Below are 19915 nucleotides of genomic sequence, written 5' to 3' on the forward strand. Positions count from 1 at the left end.
CAATGCATTTTTCACACCAGGGATCCACCCCCCCGGAAGGGCTGCTCGAGCGGGTTCGTGGGGTGAGAAGCTGGTCGGGCCGAGGGCGGAGGAGCGGCCGAGCCGCAGCGGGGTTCGCTCCCCGATCCGCCCGCGGGGCACGCTGGGCCGGGCGCGGCGGCGGCAGCGGCCGGGCGGGGGCGCTGCGAGGCTGCGGGGCCGCCGGCGCCATGCCCGCCGCCGTGGTGGAGTACAAGGGATGGAAAGAAGGCTACGGCTGCGGCTACTGCGGCGCGGCGCGGGGCAAGGTGTCCGCGGGTGAGCGGGGCCGGGGGATGGCGGCCGGGCCGGGGCTCGGGGCTCCTCTGCCCGCGCGGAACATGGCGGCGGCGGCGCTTCCTGTGCGCGCCGCCCGCGCGCCGCCCGCGGCAAAGATGGCGGCGGGCGCCGCTTCCGGGCGGCCCGGGGCGCTGACCTGAGGCGGGCGGGGATGGCGGCGGGCGGCGGCTCGCCGAGCATCGTCGAGTTCTTCGGCGGGGAGGATGGCTACCGCTGCGGCTACTGCAGGAGCGACACCGGCAACCTCTCGCACGGTGCGGACGGGGCGGGCTGGGAGCGGGGCTGGCCGAGAAGCGGCGGACCGGGGAGGGCGGCCGGGGGCTGCTGCGGAGCCGCCGCCTGTCCCGGCCGCCCAGCGGGAGCTCGGAACGGCTCCTATGGCCCGGTGCTCCCGAACGAGTGTGACAGAACTGAGCAGCGATTTTGTGTTGTTTTCCTTGTGTATTTCTGGGGAGTGGGAGGTGCAGAGGGGAACTTAAAGCTGGTGTTGTCAGAGAAATATGGTTGATTGCACCCCAAGATTTGTGTTGGGTTTAGGGTTTTTACATTTAATGTGGTTATTTAAATCAGTAATTATGGTATTTAAGAACGTGTCAAGTCTTTGAAAGACATCTGTGCATAAGGGGCCGTTAGCTACTCGGATTTGCAGTAACCACAGAATCACAGAATGGTTTGTGTTGGGAAGGACCTTAAATCCCACCCAGTGCCATTTCTGGGACACTTCCTCCTGTCCCAGGCTGCTCCAAGCCCTGTCCAGCCTGGCCTTGGGCACTGCCAGGGATCCAGGGGCAGCCAGAGCTCCTCTGGGCACCTGTGCCAGGGCCTGCCCACCCTCACAGGGAGGAATTCCTAATTCCCAACATCCCTTCCATCCCTGCCCTCTGGCAGTGGGAGCCATTCCCTGTGTCCTGTCCCTCCACCCCTTGTCCCCAGTCCCTGTCCAGGAGCCCCTTGAAGCCCTGGCAGGGGCTCTGAGCTCTCCCTGGAGCTTCTCCTCTCCAGGTGAGCACCCCCAGCCTGTCCCAGAGCAGAGGGGCTCCAGCCAGTTCTGCAGAGTTCGTTCTATTTTAAAGCCAAGCCATGGTCAGTCAAACGTGCTGCTGTGTTATTTATTTCAGGTATGTGGGCACATTCGATGACAGTTCAAGATTACCAGGACCTCATAGACAGAGGATGGCGAAGGTACATTGGAAAAGAAAATACAAAGCCATGTTGTCAGTTGAGATTAAAGTTAGACTCCACATTTAAAGTTTAGATCTATAGAAACACTTATATATCTATGAGTAATTGAACTATTTGTCCGGTGCTCTGTGACCTTTTGTAACATGACACTGTCAAACAGGAAAATACTCAGTGATTTTAGAAGGATAATACAGTCAGCAAAGAACTGAAGAACTTGCTCTTTGGCTTTTCATCATGAAATGTTTTGGTGTGATTTTTATTAAAAAGCTTCTTCATTTTTTTTGTAGTATAAACAACAAAAAAAATCAATGCATATTTATTACTCTTTTCAGAAGTGGAAAATACGTCTACAAACCTATCATGAATCAAACATGTTGTCCTCAATACACAATAAGGTAAGAAACTCAAAGTACACTTCTGTAAGGGATTTGTCCACTTCAAATATGTTCCACCATTTGTGTTTGCTGCTTGAAATACATCATACTTGGGAAGGTGATCTACTTTTAATGGTACTTTGAACACTAAATATGTGCTCTTGGGTTTGTGCATAGGAACATCAGCAGCTCTGGGATATTCTCCTGTAAGGAACCTTGTCTGTAACACACAAACACTGCTTTAGCAGCCTTAAGAGAAGCTTACATTTATATTTTAGTAATTCTAGAGATACACATAAAAAACATGCCATAAGGACTGATATTTTCAGTAGTAGACAACATAATTGTATTATCTCAAAAGTGTTGATAAAACATTTGACCACTCAGTATAGGGAAACTTAAGAAATAAATAGAGATTACAATGTAATTTTTGTAAGTGGTTCCTTAACCTTTTTTTTCCTGAAACAATCTTCATAAAAGAAATGTTCTTTTTTTTTTTTTAATTCTTTTTTAGGTGCCGGGCTCTGCATTTTCAGGCCTCCAAGTCCCACAAGAAGGTTCTGAAGAAAATGTTGAAATTCATTTCCAAAGGAGATGTTCCGAAAGTAGCGAGTGAAGGTAGGAAACACTGAGTGCTTGAAAACCAATAGTGATGCGTGGAAGGAGGTTTAAATACCTGCTTGAGTGGTCAGATGGCAAATGGGCTTTGAATTATTTGTGTAGACCCCTGGCTGGGCTGTGTCTTGAGCATTTCAGTAGCCCAGAAGGCAAATTGTTCAGGTGGCTGGGGTTATTGAAGAAAATATTTCCTTACTTTTTCCACAGACCAGCTTATTTTCCTGGGCATGTCCTCACTTTCTAGCTGGGTGCTGTAGAGAATTAGATGCTGTTTTTACTTCTATCATGAAACTGATAATCTGGAGAGGATTAACTAGAGCAGCTGGTGGCAGAGAAAAGGAAGAGCAAACAAAGAGGGTTTTCCCAGTCACCTTCCATTTATCCAGCACCAAACCCAGCAATTCTTCATGGTGGTGAAGCTTGTATTGGTTCTGAATCATTATAATCTGCCTGTTTTGTATGTGTGGTATGCTAGGTTTGTTTGTTGTTATTTGTTTGAAGTTATGGCTTTAAATAGTTGACTGTCCCGTTTTAGTGGAGAAAATAAAACTGTTCTCATAAATGAATTGATGTTCATAATTCAGGATCATAAAGAAAACTTTGTTTTCAGACTGTTGCAATAGTCACTTTATCTGTGGGAAAACACTTGTAAAATTGGAAAATAGTCAATTTAGTATTAATTTTAGTTGTGGAAAGTATGATCTGTGGTTGTACAGAGAGAAATTCACTCATGCAGGTTTTAATTATTGACAGAAGAGCCAATGGATTCCCATATAGAGGATGTGGCCACGTGTGATTTTCCATGCAAAAGTGAGTCTCAGGTCAGTCAGTCTGACCTGACTCCCTTGGCTGTGGATCAAACTGAGAGGGTGGAGAATGAAGATAAGGACTCAGGAGAAACAAAAGAAGAGGAGAATGTGCAGAAGGTGGAATCGGATTCTGTTCAGATCTCTGCAGACAAAGACACCCCAGTCCCTGCAGAGCCATCACATTCAGCTAAAGCTGCTCATGCACCACCCAAGCCAGGTAATTTCTGGTAGTAATTGGAATATGCTGTCATCATTTCACATCTTGAAATCCCTTCTTTTTATCTTGCTTAGTAAATTAATAATTCTTTTGTTTTATTCCCCGTGCTCCTCCCAGTTTATGGAATTACAGCATAAAAATTGACAGGTGCTGGGTGTTACTTGTAATATTGTAATTTATATTTTGTTACGTTAAAAAGTTGTATTTATCTTCTTTTCTTCACCTTAAGTAAGACTGAATCTCTAAGATCTGAAACTAAAGAGGGGAGATTCAGATTAGAATTTTTTTTTATGATGAGGTTGGGGATGCCCAGAGAAGCTGGAGCTTCCCCATCCCTGAAGTGTCCAAGGCCAGGCTGGATGGGGCTTGGAGCAGCCTGGGACAGTGGAAGGTGAACTTTTAAAGGTCTCTTCCAGCCCAAACCATTCTGTGATTCCATGGCTGCCTTCTCTTGGGACATGGATGATTTCTGGCAGGAAGATGGTAAGGGGTGGGTGGATTATTGCCAGAATAATTTATTTAAGGTAGAATTGCTGACAGACACTTTGTGGCCCAGAGGCTACAGGTAAGGCAGCCTTGTCTTACAGATCTTGTTTCCCATTTTGTGTAGCCTGCTCTGGCAAATAAAGGGAATTTTCTTCATTGTGGTTTACTGGTACATGGTAGGGAAAATCTTACTGGAAAACTTGTGGCTTTAGAGTTTCTGCCTGTGTTGGGACATCCTACTGATTCCTGATTTCACTCACCTGTTGCATGTTGTGCCAGTATTTAGGAGAAGGAAGTACTTCTGTCCCTTTCTGTAGAATTGCTGATTTCAAGTGAAATAATGTTTTTTCCTTAATAATCACTCATCCCTATTGGATCTGATTTTCACCAGCTAATAAGCAATTTTTTTGCATCTAAATAAAAGGAGAATTTTCAGAAATATTTGCTCAGAGAATCAGTAGTGTTGCATAGAAATACTACAGATTTTTTAAAACTGTATTTTATATTTTGATCTTATACAAACCTTTACAACCCTTATATAGTTTATTGTTTATATGACTTTTATTGTGCAAATTTTCAAAGCTTTCTTGTTTTAAATAATAAATTAAAAACTTTGGCCTATGTAAACTTAGTATTGGAAAGAAATGAAGTGGCTGTTGACAGCAGATGGCAGACTTGGGTGAGGAATAGGAGTGTAAAAACCTGCCAATGCTTTGGAAAAGTTGAGGTAAGGTCTTCAGTTAGGTTAAGAATAGCTTTGTGTCAAACATTAAGGACTGGAAATGCACATAAGTAACATTGTAGTGCATTTCAGGAAAACAGGTTTAATTTTACAGAGCAGAAATATTCATTAGTGTGCTTCTTTCTGGTGTGTCTAAAAATAGAAGTGAATATAAGTGCATCAGAAAGCTTATTTAATTTTTTTTTTTTTTAATGCTTGCTGGTGTCACAGGTCAAATTTAGTTTAAAATTTTCCAGATAGAAAAATGTTTAGTTTTCATCTTGGAAAATGTAGACTTAGTCGGTAATAAGATTGTTTAATTGCATTTTTATTCCTTTATAAACAAAACAGGTCATTGTCCTCTAGGAATAATGGTCTGTTTCTGCACAGTTTCAGATAGAAAAGAAGGTTTGCTTATATCTGTGTAGGCACAGTCACTGCTTGAAGAAGTTTTTCGTGCTAATTTACAGCTTACAGAAGATCCGAGACACGAAACAGATCCCGACACAGATGAAGCACTCATTCTTCAAGTATACCATGAGAGTTTTAAATAAACTCTTCCTCTGACTTGTTTGCCTGAGGACAGGTCACACAGTGTCTGTAATTCCCTCATGCCTTTGGGTCTGTGTTGCTTTACAACTCACAGTTCTTGTATTAGTAAGGAACCAATGGATCAAGATGGGAAATAGTGTGCATGGGTTTGACTTCTCCTTTTAGCAAGTACCACTTCACAAATAGAATTCTATAAATGACTGATCTGTTAAAGATAGAGGTAACCTGCAAAAAGTGAATTTATTGATTAAAACAGACAATCTGAAGATAGTTTTAAGCAAAGATGCAAACTCCTGTGGCCTTTTCCACTGCCATGATAGCATTGGCAGAATTTCTACATCCTGCCTATGGATTCCAGGTGAGAAAAAAATAAATGCTTTATTTTGGGGTGTGTGTCTTTACAGAAGTCTGTGGTGGAGCCACACACACACGGGCTTCGAATGCAGAAGAACAGTTCTCTGTGATTTTGTGGTTGTATTTTTGTCCTTCAGTATTTCAAGGTTTTAAATACACCCTTGGCTTTGGGGTGAAATGGTCAAGGTGATTCCAGATTAGTGCTGCAGTAAGTAGCTGTGCAAGAATCCCTGCATTAGTGTTGCATCAGGTGTTGGTGGTTGTAAATGTGAAAGGCCATGTTGAGTTCAGAGCACAGTCTGCAGTAAATGGTGATTTTAGCCATTTCCTTCCAGTGATGAGGTGAGAGCTGTTTGCTGTCAGATGTGGTGTTTAACTCTTTGCCTGTGCCTTTGTAGGGAAAGGGGCTGATCTGAGCAAGCCTCTGTGTCGGAAAGCAAAGGACATCAGGAAAGAGAGAAAGCTACAGAAGCTCCTGCAGAACCAGATGGGCACAGTAGAAGGCTCTCAACAAGGAGATCAAGCTTTCCTCTTGCAAAACTCTAAATCTAAAACAAACCAGCCTAAAAACATCGAAGACTTTGTTTTTGTCCCTCTGCCTGATGATGCACGACACAAATTAGAGGTAATCTCTTGCTCACTGTTGTTGGAGGCAGATGAAGGAAAGGTCTAGTTAAGGAGTTTTTGAAAAGTTTAGGTCTGTATTTATGGCTTTATGGAGTAGTTGTGGCTTAAATCTTGAAATATATGTGGCACTGAATATTGTATATTTATATATATATATATATGCATCATAGGAGTGTATATATATATATATATATATATATATGTTTTTATATAAATTACACCCCTGTGGTGCAGCTGCACTCTTTTTAACCACAGGAGGGTACTCTTGTACTGCAATGTCCTAGCAGAGGCCAGTTCAGTTACTAAAATAACTTGCAAATTAATTTCATACAGAGTGACTTCAAAATGAAAAACTTTGAATTTAACCGAGTGTTAAATAATGAGAGAAATTCACTATTTAGGTCTGCAGTACATAAATACTTAAACTACCTAAGCTAATGAAACTTGACAAGGAAGCAGTAACTTCAAGAAATGAATCAGATAACAAGATAGTTGCTCTTTACACATGTCATTGGTGTGTGTTGATGTCTTTGAAAGCTGTAAAAATGGGAATTAAAAAGTTTGCTTAATACACTGGTTGCCACTACGTCTATGAGACAGTAATCTGGAAGACTTTTGGACTTTATAACATTTGTTAATTATAAAACCATTTTTCTTGTTATTTTTTTCCATAAACTGGAAAACTAACAAGGTTTTCCTGATCATTTTAAATGATGCTACTGGAAATGAAAATATTTACTGACTAGAAGCCACGAAATCGATCCATCTCCTTAACTCCTTCACATTTCCTGAGGAGTTGTTTAACAGAAGCATGATGGCTTTGTCTGAGCATCTTTTTAGAAGATGCAGGGAGAATTAGAAGTATTTTTAAAAAAAAATCTCTTTGTGAAAATAGAACCATTCTGAAAATTGCATAGTTTTTGAAATTAATATGACCTTAAATATTTTTGAAAAGACATGCACTGCTGCCTCTGTGGTAGCATTCTTTTGCTTAAGGAGCAATAGTTTTTTCTAAGAAGACTAATTTATAGATTATTTTTTAAAATTATTTTTGTGTCTTTAATGGTGATGGTGTGAATACTGGTAACTCCTTATTATAGTTAACTTATAATTGAGTATGGAAACACTGCTTCATCTTCCTCTTTCACTTTCAAAAATACCTGGAAATTTCCTTGGAATTAGTGCCACAAAAATATGGGTTTTGGTTGAAGAGCAGAGATTTGAGTCTTCCAAGCCTTTCAGGTATTTTTCAGTGTAGTGTGAGACTATGAGAGAATATTTTAATGATCACAAAAAATCTCTTTAAAATGATGATCTGCATCCTCTTTGTTGGTATTATTTCCTGAAAATTGTGCAGTTCTTCTCTAGGCATTTTAGTTAATTTGCAGTTTGAAAGCCTTCTATGTTATTCAGTGTCAATTTAAAAGCCTTCAGTAGCATAAATGGAGCTGGAGAATTTAGAAGACTCTTGGCTAATAGTAATTAATTTGTGATGGCCCTTGTGCAGGAGGGTGAAATTTCTCTCTGTTGTGATGTTTGTGTTATGTATAAATGTATAGTCACTGCATGATATTTTAATAACAAATGTGTTTAACTTCTTCTGAAGGTGAGGGTGGTGAGATCATCTCCACCAAGTTCACAGTTCAAAGCCACATTTCAGGAGTCTTACCAGGTCTATAAACGTTACCAGATGGTTATTCACAAGGACCCACCTGATAAACCAACCATAAATCAGGTCAGAAGGCCAAATTTAATTTTATGCAAAGCTTCCCCTCCAGTTCACGTGTCTTGTTTCTAAGAGAAACAAATGTGGATTTTATATCCATTGTATATTCAGGAGCTTGTAAAATATGTATCCAATAAAATCAACATCCTGAAAGTGCAAACTCTTCATACCTCTTTGTGAGTGCCACAAATATTTGGTTTTAGTTGCAGGCAGGAAAGTTATGGATGCTGTTGGGTAAGAAATGGAGAGAGTGAGGCTCTTGGAGATAGAGATGGGCCTTAAAAATACAAATCCCATAAGAATTAAAATCCAGCTGGACACTCAGCCTGGTAACTGTTCTCCTTGGCTTTGGTTTGAGTGTTTCCATGAGAAGGATACAATGATCAGAGCTAACATGTGAGCAAAAGTTTGTCACACACACAAATTGCTGGTTTAAGGTTCACCAGAGTGAAATAATTCTCTTCAGTTTCAATTTAAGCCTTTAAAAAGTAACCTGTGTGCTCCATCCAAATTTACACTTCGTTGCTGCTTCCTGCAATGAATAGGTGGAGTGTAAGAGTGAACAGTCAGATGTGTTACATCTCTATTCTAGAAGGAAGAAAAAATACCATGAGTTTGGAGAAACAGTATATGTAGAAAGAAGAAGTAATTGTTGAATGAGGGCAATCAATGAGTGATGTGCCATTAAAAACACAACATTTTAAGAAGTCCTTGAGACTGTGCAATAAAACTAAAATTTGTAGTTTGTTTGTTAGATATCAGTAAAAATATAAATTATTTTATTATTATGTTTAAGGTAGAAAAATGACTTCAGAGGCTTTGAAGTGCATAGGAGGAGATCTTTCACTAGCCTGACCTTCAGAAGCAGATTATCTGATGACATGCACTCAAACCAGAACGCTTGTATTTCCCTTGCTCTGAAGGTGAGGTTAGTACCTGTCTCCTTTGAGGACTCCCAGTTCCAATCATCCTTCAACCAATCTGCCACTTTATTTGCCAAATATCAGATGTCTGTACACAAGGACACACCTTCTGACTGTGGGGAGAATGAGGTACAGTTCACTGCATGCACCTTTCTGCCAACAGCTTCTTTGAATGCACAGCTAGATGGTGGGAAATGCTGTCTCTTTGAGCTAATCAAAATATTAAATCATTGAAGTTGCCATCTCTGAGGGGTTTTGGTGGCAAAATCATCTTCTGCCTTAAAGTTCTTTGGTACCTTTTTTATGTTGCTCCCTAATTTTTTGTGTTCTTGCTTAATTTAACAGGTGAAGGTTTTAAAAATCTCAATTTTATTCCCATTCCATTGCTAAGCACAATGCTCAACTGGAACTCACCTTTACAGTAGGAATAGTGCAAAAAGGTCTCACTAGCTGATCATCTGAGGCTTGATGAGAATATGTTGCATATGGATAAACCCTGCTCTTAAAAGGGTGTTTACAGAGGATAATCCTAATCTAATAAATGAAAAATAATTAAAAATACTCGTGGGATTCTGAACAAGCAGCAGTTCTCCGTTTCTCAGGCAGGTGGCACAATGTCCTCATAGGCAGAATTAATGAAAATGCTACCTCAGATCTCTCATTTCTATCTGCTGCAGATGTGCAGCTTTATTCTTGGTCGACTAGTCAGGATTTGCTGTTCCTGAGAGTGAACTACCTGCAGAAGTGAAACCTTGTAAACTGGGGCTGTTTTCCAGGTAGAATTGTAAAACCACATCATATTTTTTGGCTTTAGTTCAAGAGTGTAAGGAGAGCTGGTTTTTTTTGGTTTTTTTTTTTTTGTGAGATGTCTGTAATGCTACTCTGGAAAGCCACAAAATCCATTTCACTTTGTTTAGTAAAATAAAATAGGTCTCATAACAGTAAGTAGTTGTCTCTACCCTTTTTATAATTGCTGGCATAAGTGGGTTTAATTATAATAATGTAAAAATTGGAGGCATGCCAAGAGAGACAGAGCTATTTACTGGATTTGTACCCAGCATTACCTGGTCAGATTAGAAACTTGATTTTTCTGCTAGGGTGGAATCATTTCAGCCTGGAAAGATGTGTTAGGGACAGTCAGGTTTCCACCACCTGAAGGTGTAAAGGCTGTCCTGGGAGTTGCTGTTGAATAGGAAGGAGATGGATTTCTGTTCACTACTAATAGTGTAACAGATTTTTATCTTCTTTTTCCTTATTACTTGCCATAGGGGTTTCCCTGCTTTGCCTTTATCTCCTCTCTTTGGCCTCATGTTTGTACAGGCTTAGATAATTCCAGGGGAAACATAAAACCTTCTCTGGAGCATCTACTGAGTGTAAAAACTTGGTCTGATGCTGATGGGTTTGAATTTCAGTTCTTTTTCAGCCTTGGTAAATCATATTTAGTGTCCTTGAGACTGCCTGGCCAAGAAGGTTTTTTTATTCACAATTAGGAACTAACACTCTTCCTTCGATCAACATTTGGTATTTGATCTCTGCAGGAAGTAAACTGAAGAATGTTTTACACAAAAATGTGTTTTCATGTAGCTTAGAAGCCTTTTTTTTTAACACTGAATCTGTGTGGGAAGAGAGTTCTCTGAGTCACTTTGAAGGTACCAAGTAGGGTAAAACTGATCCAAGTTCTTGAGAGGAAGGGTGGCAAATGCTACTTGTAAGACCTCAAAACTTTTTCTGCTTCCACTTTTTCAGACTTTTTAATATATCACACAGACATTATGGAACCAAGGAGTTTTTTTAAGCAAAGGGAATAAAATTCTGTCTTATACACAGGATTTTTTTATCAGGATAGTAAGAAGTCTGCTTTGTGCTTTAAACTGGCAAATATCCAGGATTTTTTCACTTTTAATTTGTGCAAACTACTCTCTGAGGTCGTTGGTTTTTTTTTCAGGGAGAGTTCTGCACACTTTTCTGTTTGGAAAGTTTCTAGTTTAGGCAGAGTTTTTAGTTTTAGATTTGGCTGAACAGTTCATATTTAGAAACATGCCTATATTTAAATTCAGAATCATACAAAGATTGTTTTGGGACATATTAACAACTTCTTCTGGGAATATATTCTTAGATTGTTGGCATTACAATACACTATCTGTTGCTAGGCTAGTTTAATATTAACCTTATTATATTAAAAAGCAATTCTGAAAATCAATTTAGAATTTTGGTGGTTATTTGAGAATAACACTAAAGGGAAAACTAAAAATGTTCACAATAGTAACAAAAATATGTGAACAATGAAGCTGATTTTTGCTCAGTGAGTGTGGAGAAGGCCTTTTTGCAGCTCAGTAATGTAAATACAGCTTTCCATCAAGAGATTATGTGAGAAGGGAGAGTAGAGGAGTTTCAAGGCTGAGAATTGTGGAATTGAACTTGTGGGCACTCTCTGGTTAATGACAGTTTGAGCCCAGTGATAATTGGTGTTTTGGTGCCCTTCATCATGCTGAGTCTCTTTAAATTTTGCCTTTTCCTCCTTTCCTTCTTCTGCTTCCCTGCTTAAGACTGCACAGCACTAATTACAGTGTGTTCTTTGAAATAATTGGAGATTTTGCTGGGGAGAATCCTGCAGCTCATTTTGGTGATGCAGTACTGATTCCTGAGTGAGGCAGTGATTTCTGTTTGTTCTAATAAAAAGCAAGGTGGAAAGTTGTGAAATCAACTTTTCCCAAGTTCCAGACTTGTGATGAAACTTGGCTTTCTATGGAAGCATCACCACAATCTTCTGTTCCTCTTTCATTGGCAGGGAGAGGACTGGATAAGGTAAAAATATATTGTCTCTCTGCCAAATATGTTAATATTCTATGAACAGTTTGAAATATTTTCTTGCTCCTGGAATTAAAACCAATTTAGCTTGCAGGAGAAAAAAAAATCAAATTGGTTTTTATCATGGCATAAAAGCCACAACTATTTTCTGCATAGTCTTTTAAAATATTCATATGCCCTTTTTTTCTTAGTTGGTCTGGTAGAAATTGAATTTACCTTGGAAATCCTCTCACCCCTCTCAAGAACTTTTGATCACTTGCTGCAGGAATTCAGCTTCAAAACTGCCGTGGTTGTGTCTGTGCTTTGGAGTGGAGTCAATTCCTGGTGTTACACAAAATTGTTGGCACTGAAGAATGTTTATGTCAGCATGTTTGTATTGTATGGAATTGGTGTCCTGAGGAAAAACATAGCAGACAATTTTCTTACTGAAGTTTTCTGTATAATACTTACTCTTAAATAGTGCTGAGGAAGAATTGATTTTTCAGCTTTCCTCTGTGGGAGCACAAAACTTTATTAAGCTACTGTGTAAATGCATGGGCATCACTGTTTGAGGAATAGAAGTATTTTTATTATAGTTGTTGGAGAAAATGAGATGAATTAGGGGGAGCCTGAACAGATTGTGAAGCTAAAGTATAAACAGCAGTGAAGGAGCTCAGATAAAAAAATGGAAAATAGGCAGATAGGTGTATCCCTGCCTATTGAGAAGTTTATCTAAGGCTGCTCTTGAATTAGTTAAGTTGCTGAGCTGCTCATTTTTGGAAGCTATTGAAACAATCTGGATTAATGTTTGTCCCATTCTTTGCATTTCTTCTGACCCTTTATGAAAATGCTTGATGTGGCTCTTTATCTCAGGTCCACAATGATGGTCCCATTCCCAGTGTAACAGAGCTGTTATTCAATGTTTTTGTTGTTTTCTTGTTTGTTGGATTGTTCTTAAAGTACTGGAAGATGTAACCATGCTTAGCATCAGGAGCTGTGTCTGTAGCATACAAAACCTCCACAAATGTAATCAGTTGCAAGGATTTATTTGTTTGGGTTATTTCCTGCCTTAGTGATGGTTATATTTGTTTTGTGAAACGGGTCAAGCTATAAGGAAAAGAAATTGAAATCATGAAAGCTTAGAAAAATGGAGAAATGGAGACGTCTAATGAACAGAGAGATAAGAGTAGGCTGAGCATCCTTATATTGAAAAACCCTTGGTTCCCTGTAGCATCAATGAGAGATCAGTTAGAGCATAAATTATAGAGCTGATCAGCATATCAGGAGTAAAATAATTATGCAAAAAAAATCATGTGGGTAAGGGTTTGTCCACTTCTTTTTTTAATAAGTAAAATAATAAATGCTAATACAGCTTTGTTGTAATAATTCATTCGCAGAGAAATAGATAAATATGGATTTGGAGTCTAATTTTTAAACTGAGTAACTTTTAATAGCCTTTGGTTATATTTCTGGGAGAAAATGTGTAGATTAATATATGGAAGAATGATCTGAGAATAAGAAGAATGGACATGTGCCTTGTATAATCCCAAGATTTGGCTCTTTGGATGATCCAATTCCACTGTATTTATGGAAGCTGTGTAATGGCTTGTCTGTGCTTTGCTAAGAGCAGTCTTAATCTGCAAATGTTTTAACTCTTGCTCAGCACCAAAAAATCCTTGTTTCTTGGTAAGAAATGCAGGGAGGGCCTTGTAGAATACAAATCACCTGGAAGATGTTGTGATCCAGCTCTACCCCAGCTTCAGGATGATTTGTAAAATACCTGGAGACAGATATTTCAGAACATTTAGATCATTTCAGATAGATATTTCAGAACAGTTTGCCACCTGAATCTCTTGTGTTTTAGATGAAGCCATGTGATAGATGAAATGATAGGTACAGGTGTGGAGCTGTGGAGGTCTGGATCAAAGATTTTACATGAAACAAATACAGTCAAAACACTTTTTGGCTTTTTCACGCCAAGGAGGACATTTTTGATCCCAATGAAATAATCAGTGGCTAATTTGGATAGAACAGAGGGTGTCTTTAGCAGTTCTTAATGAAATATCATCTCATCAGAGGCAGCACATTTCTGACCCAGTGTAAGAATCCTCAAATCTTTTTTCAGCAGTCTTTGTCTTTTGGAAGCCCAGCTGAAGTGTAACTGAAACAAGCTATGTGGCAGCTACACAAGCTAGAAAACATTTCCATAAAAGATCATAAAAATTCTACAGTAGTTTCCAGAGAAAGCAAGAGTGAACAGTTTATTGCTATTGCTCCTGAAGCAAACGTTTTATTTAACTTTTCACAAGGGTTTCACAATGACAAACTTGTAGAAAAACAGTATCTGTCTGTTCCCTCTGTGAGAGTAGCTGGGCTCTCTCTTTGCTTTGTGCTTAGCTAAATATTTGTCTTGGAAGAAAAGAATTTCAGGACACACAAAAGATACACTGTTTGAAAAGGTGCAAAAAATTACTGAAATACGTGGAGTGGGGTTTTTCTTTCACCCTCCTCCCTTTTTTTTTTTTTTTTTTTAATTGCTTCCCAGGAATCCACTTGAACTAATAGAGAAAACTGAGTGAGTTGTCTGAGAAATGCCAAGGAGCATGTTCTGATCAGCTCCAAACTGGTAGCAGCAGCCAGTTGCAAACTTTTAGGTCTCCCTTACCTACTTTCTTCTCTTATATTATTCTAGTGAGAGAATGCTTAAAAATCAATAGGCTTTGTGGTTATTTTTAGCCTTCTGAACATTTTTATTCCGCTCCTAGAAGCCATGGCAGAACATCTCACTGCAGTGAACTTGGATATCACATCCTGAGAGCTCTGAATTTAGGATTTTGAATGAGTATTTCTATATCAGCCTAATGCTTATTTGTGTGGCCCTTGTGACTGCAGTGCTGTGGATTCATGGATTTTATCATGAAATGCCTATAAAAGCAAAAGAACTTAGGCATCCAGACATTAAGTAACTTGTCCATGGTCGTATCATTTCAGTCCAGGTTCTTTTTGCATCTCAGTTTATATTCTTGATTTTGCCACTGTGATTTCTAGGTAAATCCATATAAAATAAAATAATCTTTACTGTAATACTGATAAACCTCCAGTATACTGAGAGGAGGTTTCTTCTGAGCAAGAAAGCCACAGTGACTTTTGTCACTCTATAAAGGAATTGTAACTGAAATGTACAATATTTCATTAGTCCCATCCTTGCACTGAATTCTACATTTGAGACATGTATTTAAGCTTTAAATCCCTCTTGTCTTTGTAAACTTTAAATCCTTCTTCCTAGTTTTGAAGGCTCTTTCTTCACCCTCAGGTCTGTGGATATCTCTGAAACTCTATTGCTTCTGCATGTCTGTATTTTTGTAAGCAGTTGTTGAAAATGTTGGATAGAGCCAGCCCTGGGATAAGTCTTTGGTTCCTCTGCTGAACTCTAATTTATTGCCTGGTTCAACAGTGGTTTGCACCATCTTTTCCTTTAAAAATGCCACATTTTGTCCCATTTTCTTGATTTCTACAGAAAGTTAAAGAATTCAGTTCATTTTTCAGCTAAATTTCAATGTATTTTCATAGCTATTTTGTTTTTATTGTTTGGTTTGTTGTTTTCCTTTCCGTGGGACAAGGTTTTTAGCAACTTACTGAAACACTGACTTATTTTTACTTTTTCACTGCACAACTTTTTGGTTAAGACTGATTCTCATCTGTTTTTGGTAAGGAAGATTATTTCAATTAAAATATGGCAGCATGGAAGTGATGCACTGGATTTACAGGTTTTATGACTTGCCATCATTATTTTTTAGTTTCTTATTAGCCTCACACCTCTGTGAAAAACAAAGCAAAAAAAAAAACCATGTGACCAAAATCCTTGGTTTATTTTAATCCCATTCAGAAATTGGATTTTAAAAAACAAAAAGAAGGAAGGTCCAATTCCTATATCCATTGCTTATCCCTCATCCTTCTGTATCCCAAAGAAAAGGGCAAGTACTCAGCTTTCCTTGGCAGTGAATTGCAAATATGAGCAAACTCTTAATACTGTTAAAGGGGAAATGACAAATGAATGCTTTTTGTGCTGCCTTTTTGTGGAATAGCTCAGATAATTGTGCAGCTCCTGCTGCTGACACCTGGAAGGTTTCCTGAGAAGGACCTGGTGTCCTCCTGTGGCATCAGGAACCTTCCCCTGCAGAAATCCCCGAGCTGCCAGGTGAAACCCATTCCAGTTTAGCACCTGAATCTCTTCCCCTGTGTAAAAGGGAGCAGGTGTTAACACTCTGCTTTATTACCTCATTTTAAAGCTGTGCACGTGCTCTTACTCCAGCAAGAAGCTTTGGGTTGAACCCAACCTGCTTTTTATTCTTCTGCCTTTTTTCCTCCCTTTGATTTCATTCTCAGTGATGTGTTTCTTCTTAGTTTTATTAATTATGTTTAAACTTACTCCCTGTTGTTGAGTTGATTCTTTCTGGCAGCTGTAATTAGCTTGCACCAAAGTAAAAATGTTGTGGATTTCTTATATATATTATAAAATAGCTTTTAAAAGTTTATGTAAATCAGTTGGCAATTAAAATTAGAAAAGCATGGCTTTGTGACAGGAATTTGAATTGTGTTTGTGTGACATATTGAGTTATTTTATATACAACATCAGTTTTTGGCTGTATTTCTTTCATGGTTTATTGAGTAATTTTTAATTGTGTTCATAATAATCTTGCAGTGATAGATGAGTTTGTTAATTTAGAAGCTGAATCTAACATTTTCTTTTTTTTGTACATAAATGTATAGACTAGTTGAAGAAAATTATCTAACCTCTGAACTTCACCAGGTATCATCAGGTGAAATAATTTATAACAAGACTTGCAGTACTTTTTTTCCCTTAAGATTGTGATACAAATTCAGGTACAGTTAAGAATTTTTTTTCTAGCAGCTGTAACAGCAGAAACTGTTAAACTTCAAAAGTTCCCCTTCACCCTCAGAGCTAAGGGTTTGGGCAGCAGGGCCTGGAGAATTGATAAAACTATTTGGAAAGTGTCGTGGGCTCAGATTTCTCACCATAGGGTTTAGTTTGCACTATACAGCTAAAGTTACGAATTAAGAACTATTGGGGGTCTTCTGACATGAAAATTAATTACACATGGTTTATTTTTTCTGAAACCTGCACTTTCTAAAAGCACTGGCTGTAGGGACGGATGCACTCATAGTGTAAGAATTTGTAACTCTATTTTTACTTCAGGAAAACAACCCAATAATTCAAAATTTTAATTATCTCTTTTTTCTTTAAATATTACTGGTGTTTTTTTTTCCCTGACCCACCAAACCAAAATAATTCTATAATTAAATTAAGATACCACAGTCATTTGTTCTTCCAAACTCTGAGTAATTTAGAGTGATAGTGACTAGTTCTGAAATGGTAAATTATAGGAAATGTACAATCCCCTGCCTTCACCACCACAATATAGAAATTCAGTGTTCTTCCATAATTTCTGTGTCCAAAGGTTTCTTATCAATCCACAGATCAGCAGGACAAGATAAGTAAGATGAGGCAGGAACTGATACTGTTGGCACTTTGTATTGTTGCCTGCCTTCCTCTCCTCCCCTTCCCTGGGAAAAATGGGATGGCTGACAAGCAGTCACCCCATTTTTTTTGTATTCCCCTCTAATTAATCTTAGAACTTAATGGAATTCTTGACAACAAAATCTTGACAACAGTCAGGTTTTTGTAGGTGTCCATCTGTATTCTTTTTATGTAACTTTTAATTTAAAAATTCCTATTTACTATTACTTTGCAGTGTGGGAACTGCTGACTTATTAAATCACCCAGCCATTACAAGAGGGGGAATTAAACTGTGTATTAAAGTAGTTATTTAACAAGGGAATGTTTGGGCTTAAATACATACCTGAACTCTGCAGTGTGTTCAACGTGGACTCCACCAATAAGGAAGTATTTGTATCAAATGAGTAAATTATAGTAAGTAAATAAGTACTGTATTTTATTACTCTAAGAATCTTGGACAAGCTCCAGATCATTAAAACATTGCCTTTTTGAGTAATTATCAGCAGCACATCATTTTGTGTTTAGTCAAAATCCAGATTTGAAATGCTTGCACTTTCAGGAGGTTGAGTTTCTTTCTTTTCTTTGCCCTTCCTCTTCTTTAAAATTAAAATGATCTTGCTTTTAATTTTGAATGTAAATTAATTAATTTCTGTTAAGAGGTATGAGGGCCCCAGCCCCCTTGCTTTGGTGATAGGGGAGGTATCAATGGGAAAATACTCTCTGTTGCAAGGAGTCAGAGGAGGATAATGTGTAATTTAAAATAAAGGACACAGAAACAGACCTGTATTACATGGTGATAATTCTCTAACATCACCTTTTAAAAAACCACCTGTTTCATAGAAAAGCAAGTACTTTGCATAGTTAATTATTATATTTATTTGTACTTCTAAACAGAATGTGAGAATTTAAGGGTTTAAATGAAATTTCCATAAGCAAAGTCTGATGATGCTTTTCACGGATATGGATTTGAAAGAGTGTATTTGACTATTAAAATATCCTAATGCATTGCTGATGGTTTTCTTTCTTGTTCTGCTTTGCATGTTGGGGCTGTTTTCTTGGGCACGTGTTATTGCTGAACCCACCTCGGTGCAGTTCACACGATTCCTCTGTGATTCCCCTCTGGAGGTATGTATTCATTCAGGATGGGAGTTTTGAAATGAATGTATTTCATTTCTTTTGCTTAATGAATATATGAATGTCCTCTGCAGACAGCCAGCCATTGTTAGAGGTGGTGGAGGTGGCTGGCACAGAATTCCTGTCTCCACCACCTGGTAAGGAAGGTTCTGCTGTGTTTCCACAGGAGCCTGAGGACTCCTTTGCAGGGTAATAAGCTCCAACTGAATTTCATAGCACTGCATTTAATAATAGAAGCACAAAAGGCCATGTCTTTTCATGGTTTTCTATTTATTTCTATGAAAAGAAAAGAATGAATTACTAAATAACTTGCTAAACTTGTATTTGACTACAATCTGAGGTAAAAGTTGAGGAGAGATGCTGTTCCTTCGTTTCAAGTGAGCAAGCTGCCATGGATCCCTTGCAGTGTCCTTCTTGTTAGTCTCAAAGAGCTGAGGACGGCGTGACTGTAATGAAATTGTCAGGTTATAGTAATTACACTGGTAATTTGATCTGTCGCGCTTTGAGTGAATCCATGTGTGGAGAGTTTGTTGCTTTTCTCTGCTGAGTCCACTGGCCTTTGCATTCCTGAAAGCTGAAGAGTAATAGAGCTCATTAGACTTTATAGGAAAAGGGCTTTTATCACCTCGTCAACTCGTGCAGCAGACTGCCATTATATTCTTAATTTTGTATGGCTACGTAGATGTTGATGCACACTGCCCTGCCAGGTTTATACCCATATTGTTTCTTACAGACACTTTTTATTGACATTTCGAAGCTTGAATTAAATTTTGTGTGGCACCACTACAGATGTCTTCAATTAGATGAAGTTAAATAAAAGGGGTTATATATCAGAGGCCAAGGGATTCTTGAAATTCTTTATCCTGAAACAGTTGCCACAAGCAAATCTAGCAGTGTGTAGTCTGTTTACTCTTTTGAACAAAAATAATTTAAAATAGAATTTAAATCTTACATGTTTTCAATTTGTAATTTTTGGAGTTTTTAATGTTATCATTAGCTGCAAATAGTATGAACACCCAAACTCTTCCTGTCTTTTTTATTTTCCAGTTTAGTTTCTGTTTTGGCTATGGGCTCTGGCAGAAAAAATGAATGCTTTAAAGAAAAGATACAGCATGAAGTAGCAGAAAACGAGGCAGTTTTCTAGCAGTAAACAGCATAATGTAAAGTGAATAGTTTGAGGTGTTTTTTTTATTCATCCTTTCATTTTCAGGGCTGCATTTACCCATTTGCCATTTTACCAATTCCCACAGGCAGATGTGGGATGGTGGTAATGGTTCAGCACAGTGGGAAGATTCCTGGGAGAAAGTTCCAAGGGAAATCCAGACTGTTCAGGGTGATTCACCTTATTTTTGGTGCTCAGTGAGTGAGGGAGATGTCAGGGGCCAGTTGTGTGAGATCACTGATGGTCATCTCAGTGTTTGTCCTGCCCAAGTTGCTCCATCTTGTCCTGAAATAGCAGCTGGGACGAGCCTCAGCCTTTGGATGGACCATAGTGTTAGGCAGTTGAGGGATAATTTTGTTTTATTCTCAAAATATTCTCTAATTGCT

General features: G+C 38.7%; 1 protein-coding gene across 4 annotated transcripts in view; it reads left to right on the forward strand.

Moving 5' to 3' along the window:
- The first annotated feature begins 76 nt into the window (after positions 1 to 76).
- Positions 77 to 19915, forward strand: part of ATE1 (arginyltransferase 1) — a 67186-nt gene continuing 47347 nt past the window's right edge. Inside the window, exons 1-8 of one of the 4 annotated variants that reach the window (XM_053983669.1) lie at positions 77 to 297; positions 1437 to 1500; positions 1833 to 1895; positions 2389 to 2492; positions 3246 to 3518; positions 6030 to 6256; positions 7865 to 7993; positions 18326 to 18358. In XM_053983669.1, the coding sequence (XP_053839644.1) occupies positions 210 to 297; positions 1437 to 1500; positions 1833 to 1895; positions 2389 to 2492; positions 3246 to 3518; positions 6030 to 6256; positions 7865 to 7993; positions 18326 to 18358 (981 nt within the window). In that variant the 5' untranslated portion in view covers positions 77 to 209. Of the gene's footprint in view, positions 298 to 440; positions 573 to 1436; positions 1501 to 1832; positions 1896 to 2388; positions 2493 to 3245; positions 3519 to 6029; positions 6257 to 7864; positions 7994 to 8907; positions 9037 to 18325; positions 18359 to 19915 lie in introns of those variants that run through there. The other 3 variants (XM_053983670.1, XM_053983667.1, XM_053983668.1) reach the window with 3 other exon arrangements.

Source organism: Vidua macroura, chromosome 8 (genome assembly GCF_024509145.1).
Source record: "Vidua macroura isolate BioBank_ID:100142 chromosome 8, ASM2450914v1, whole genome shotgun sequence".
NCBI lineage: Eukaryota > Metazoa > Chordata > Aves > Passeriformes > Viduidae > Vidua > Vidua macroura.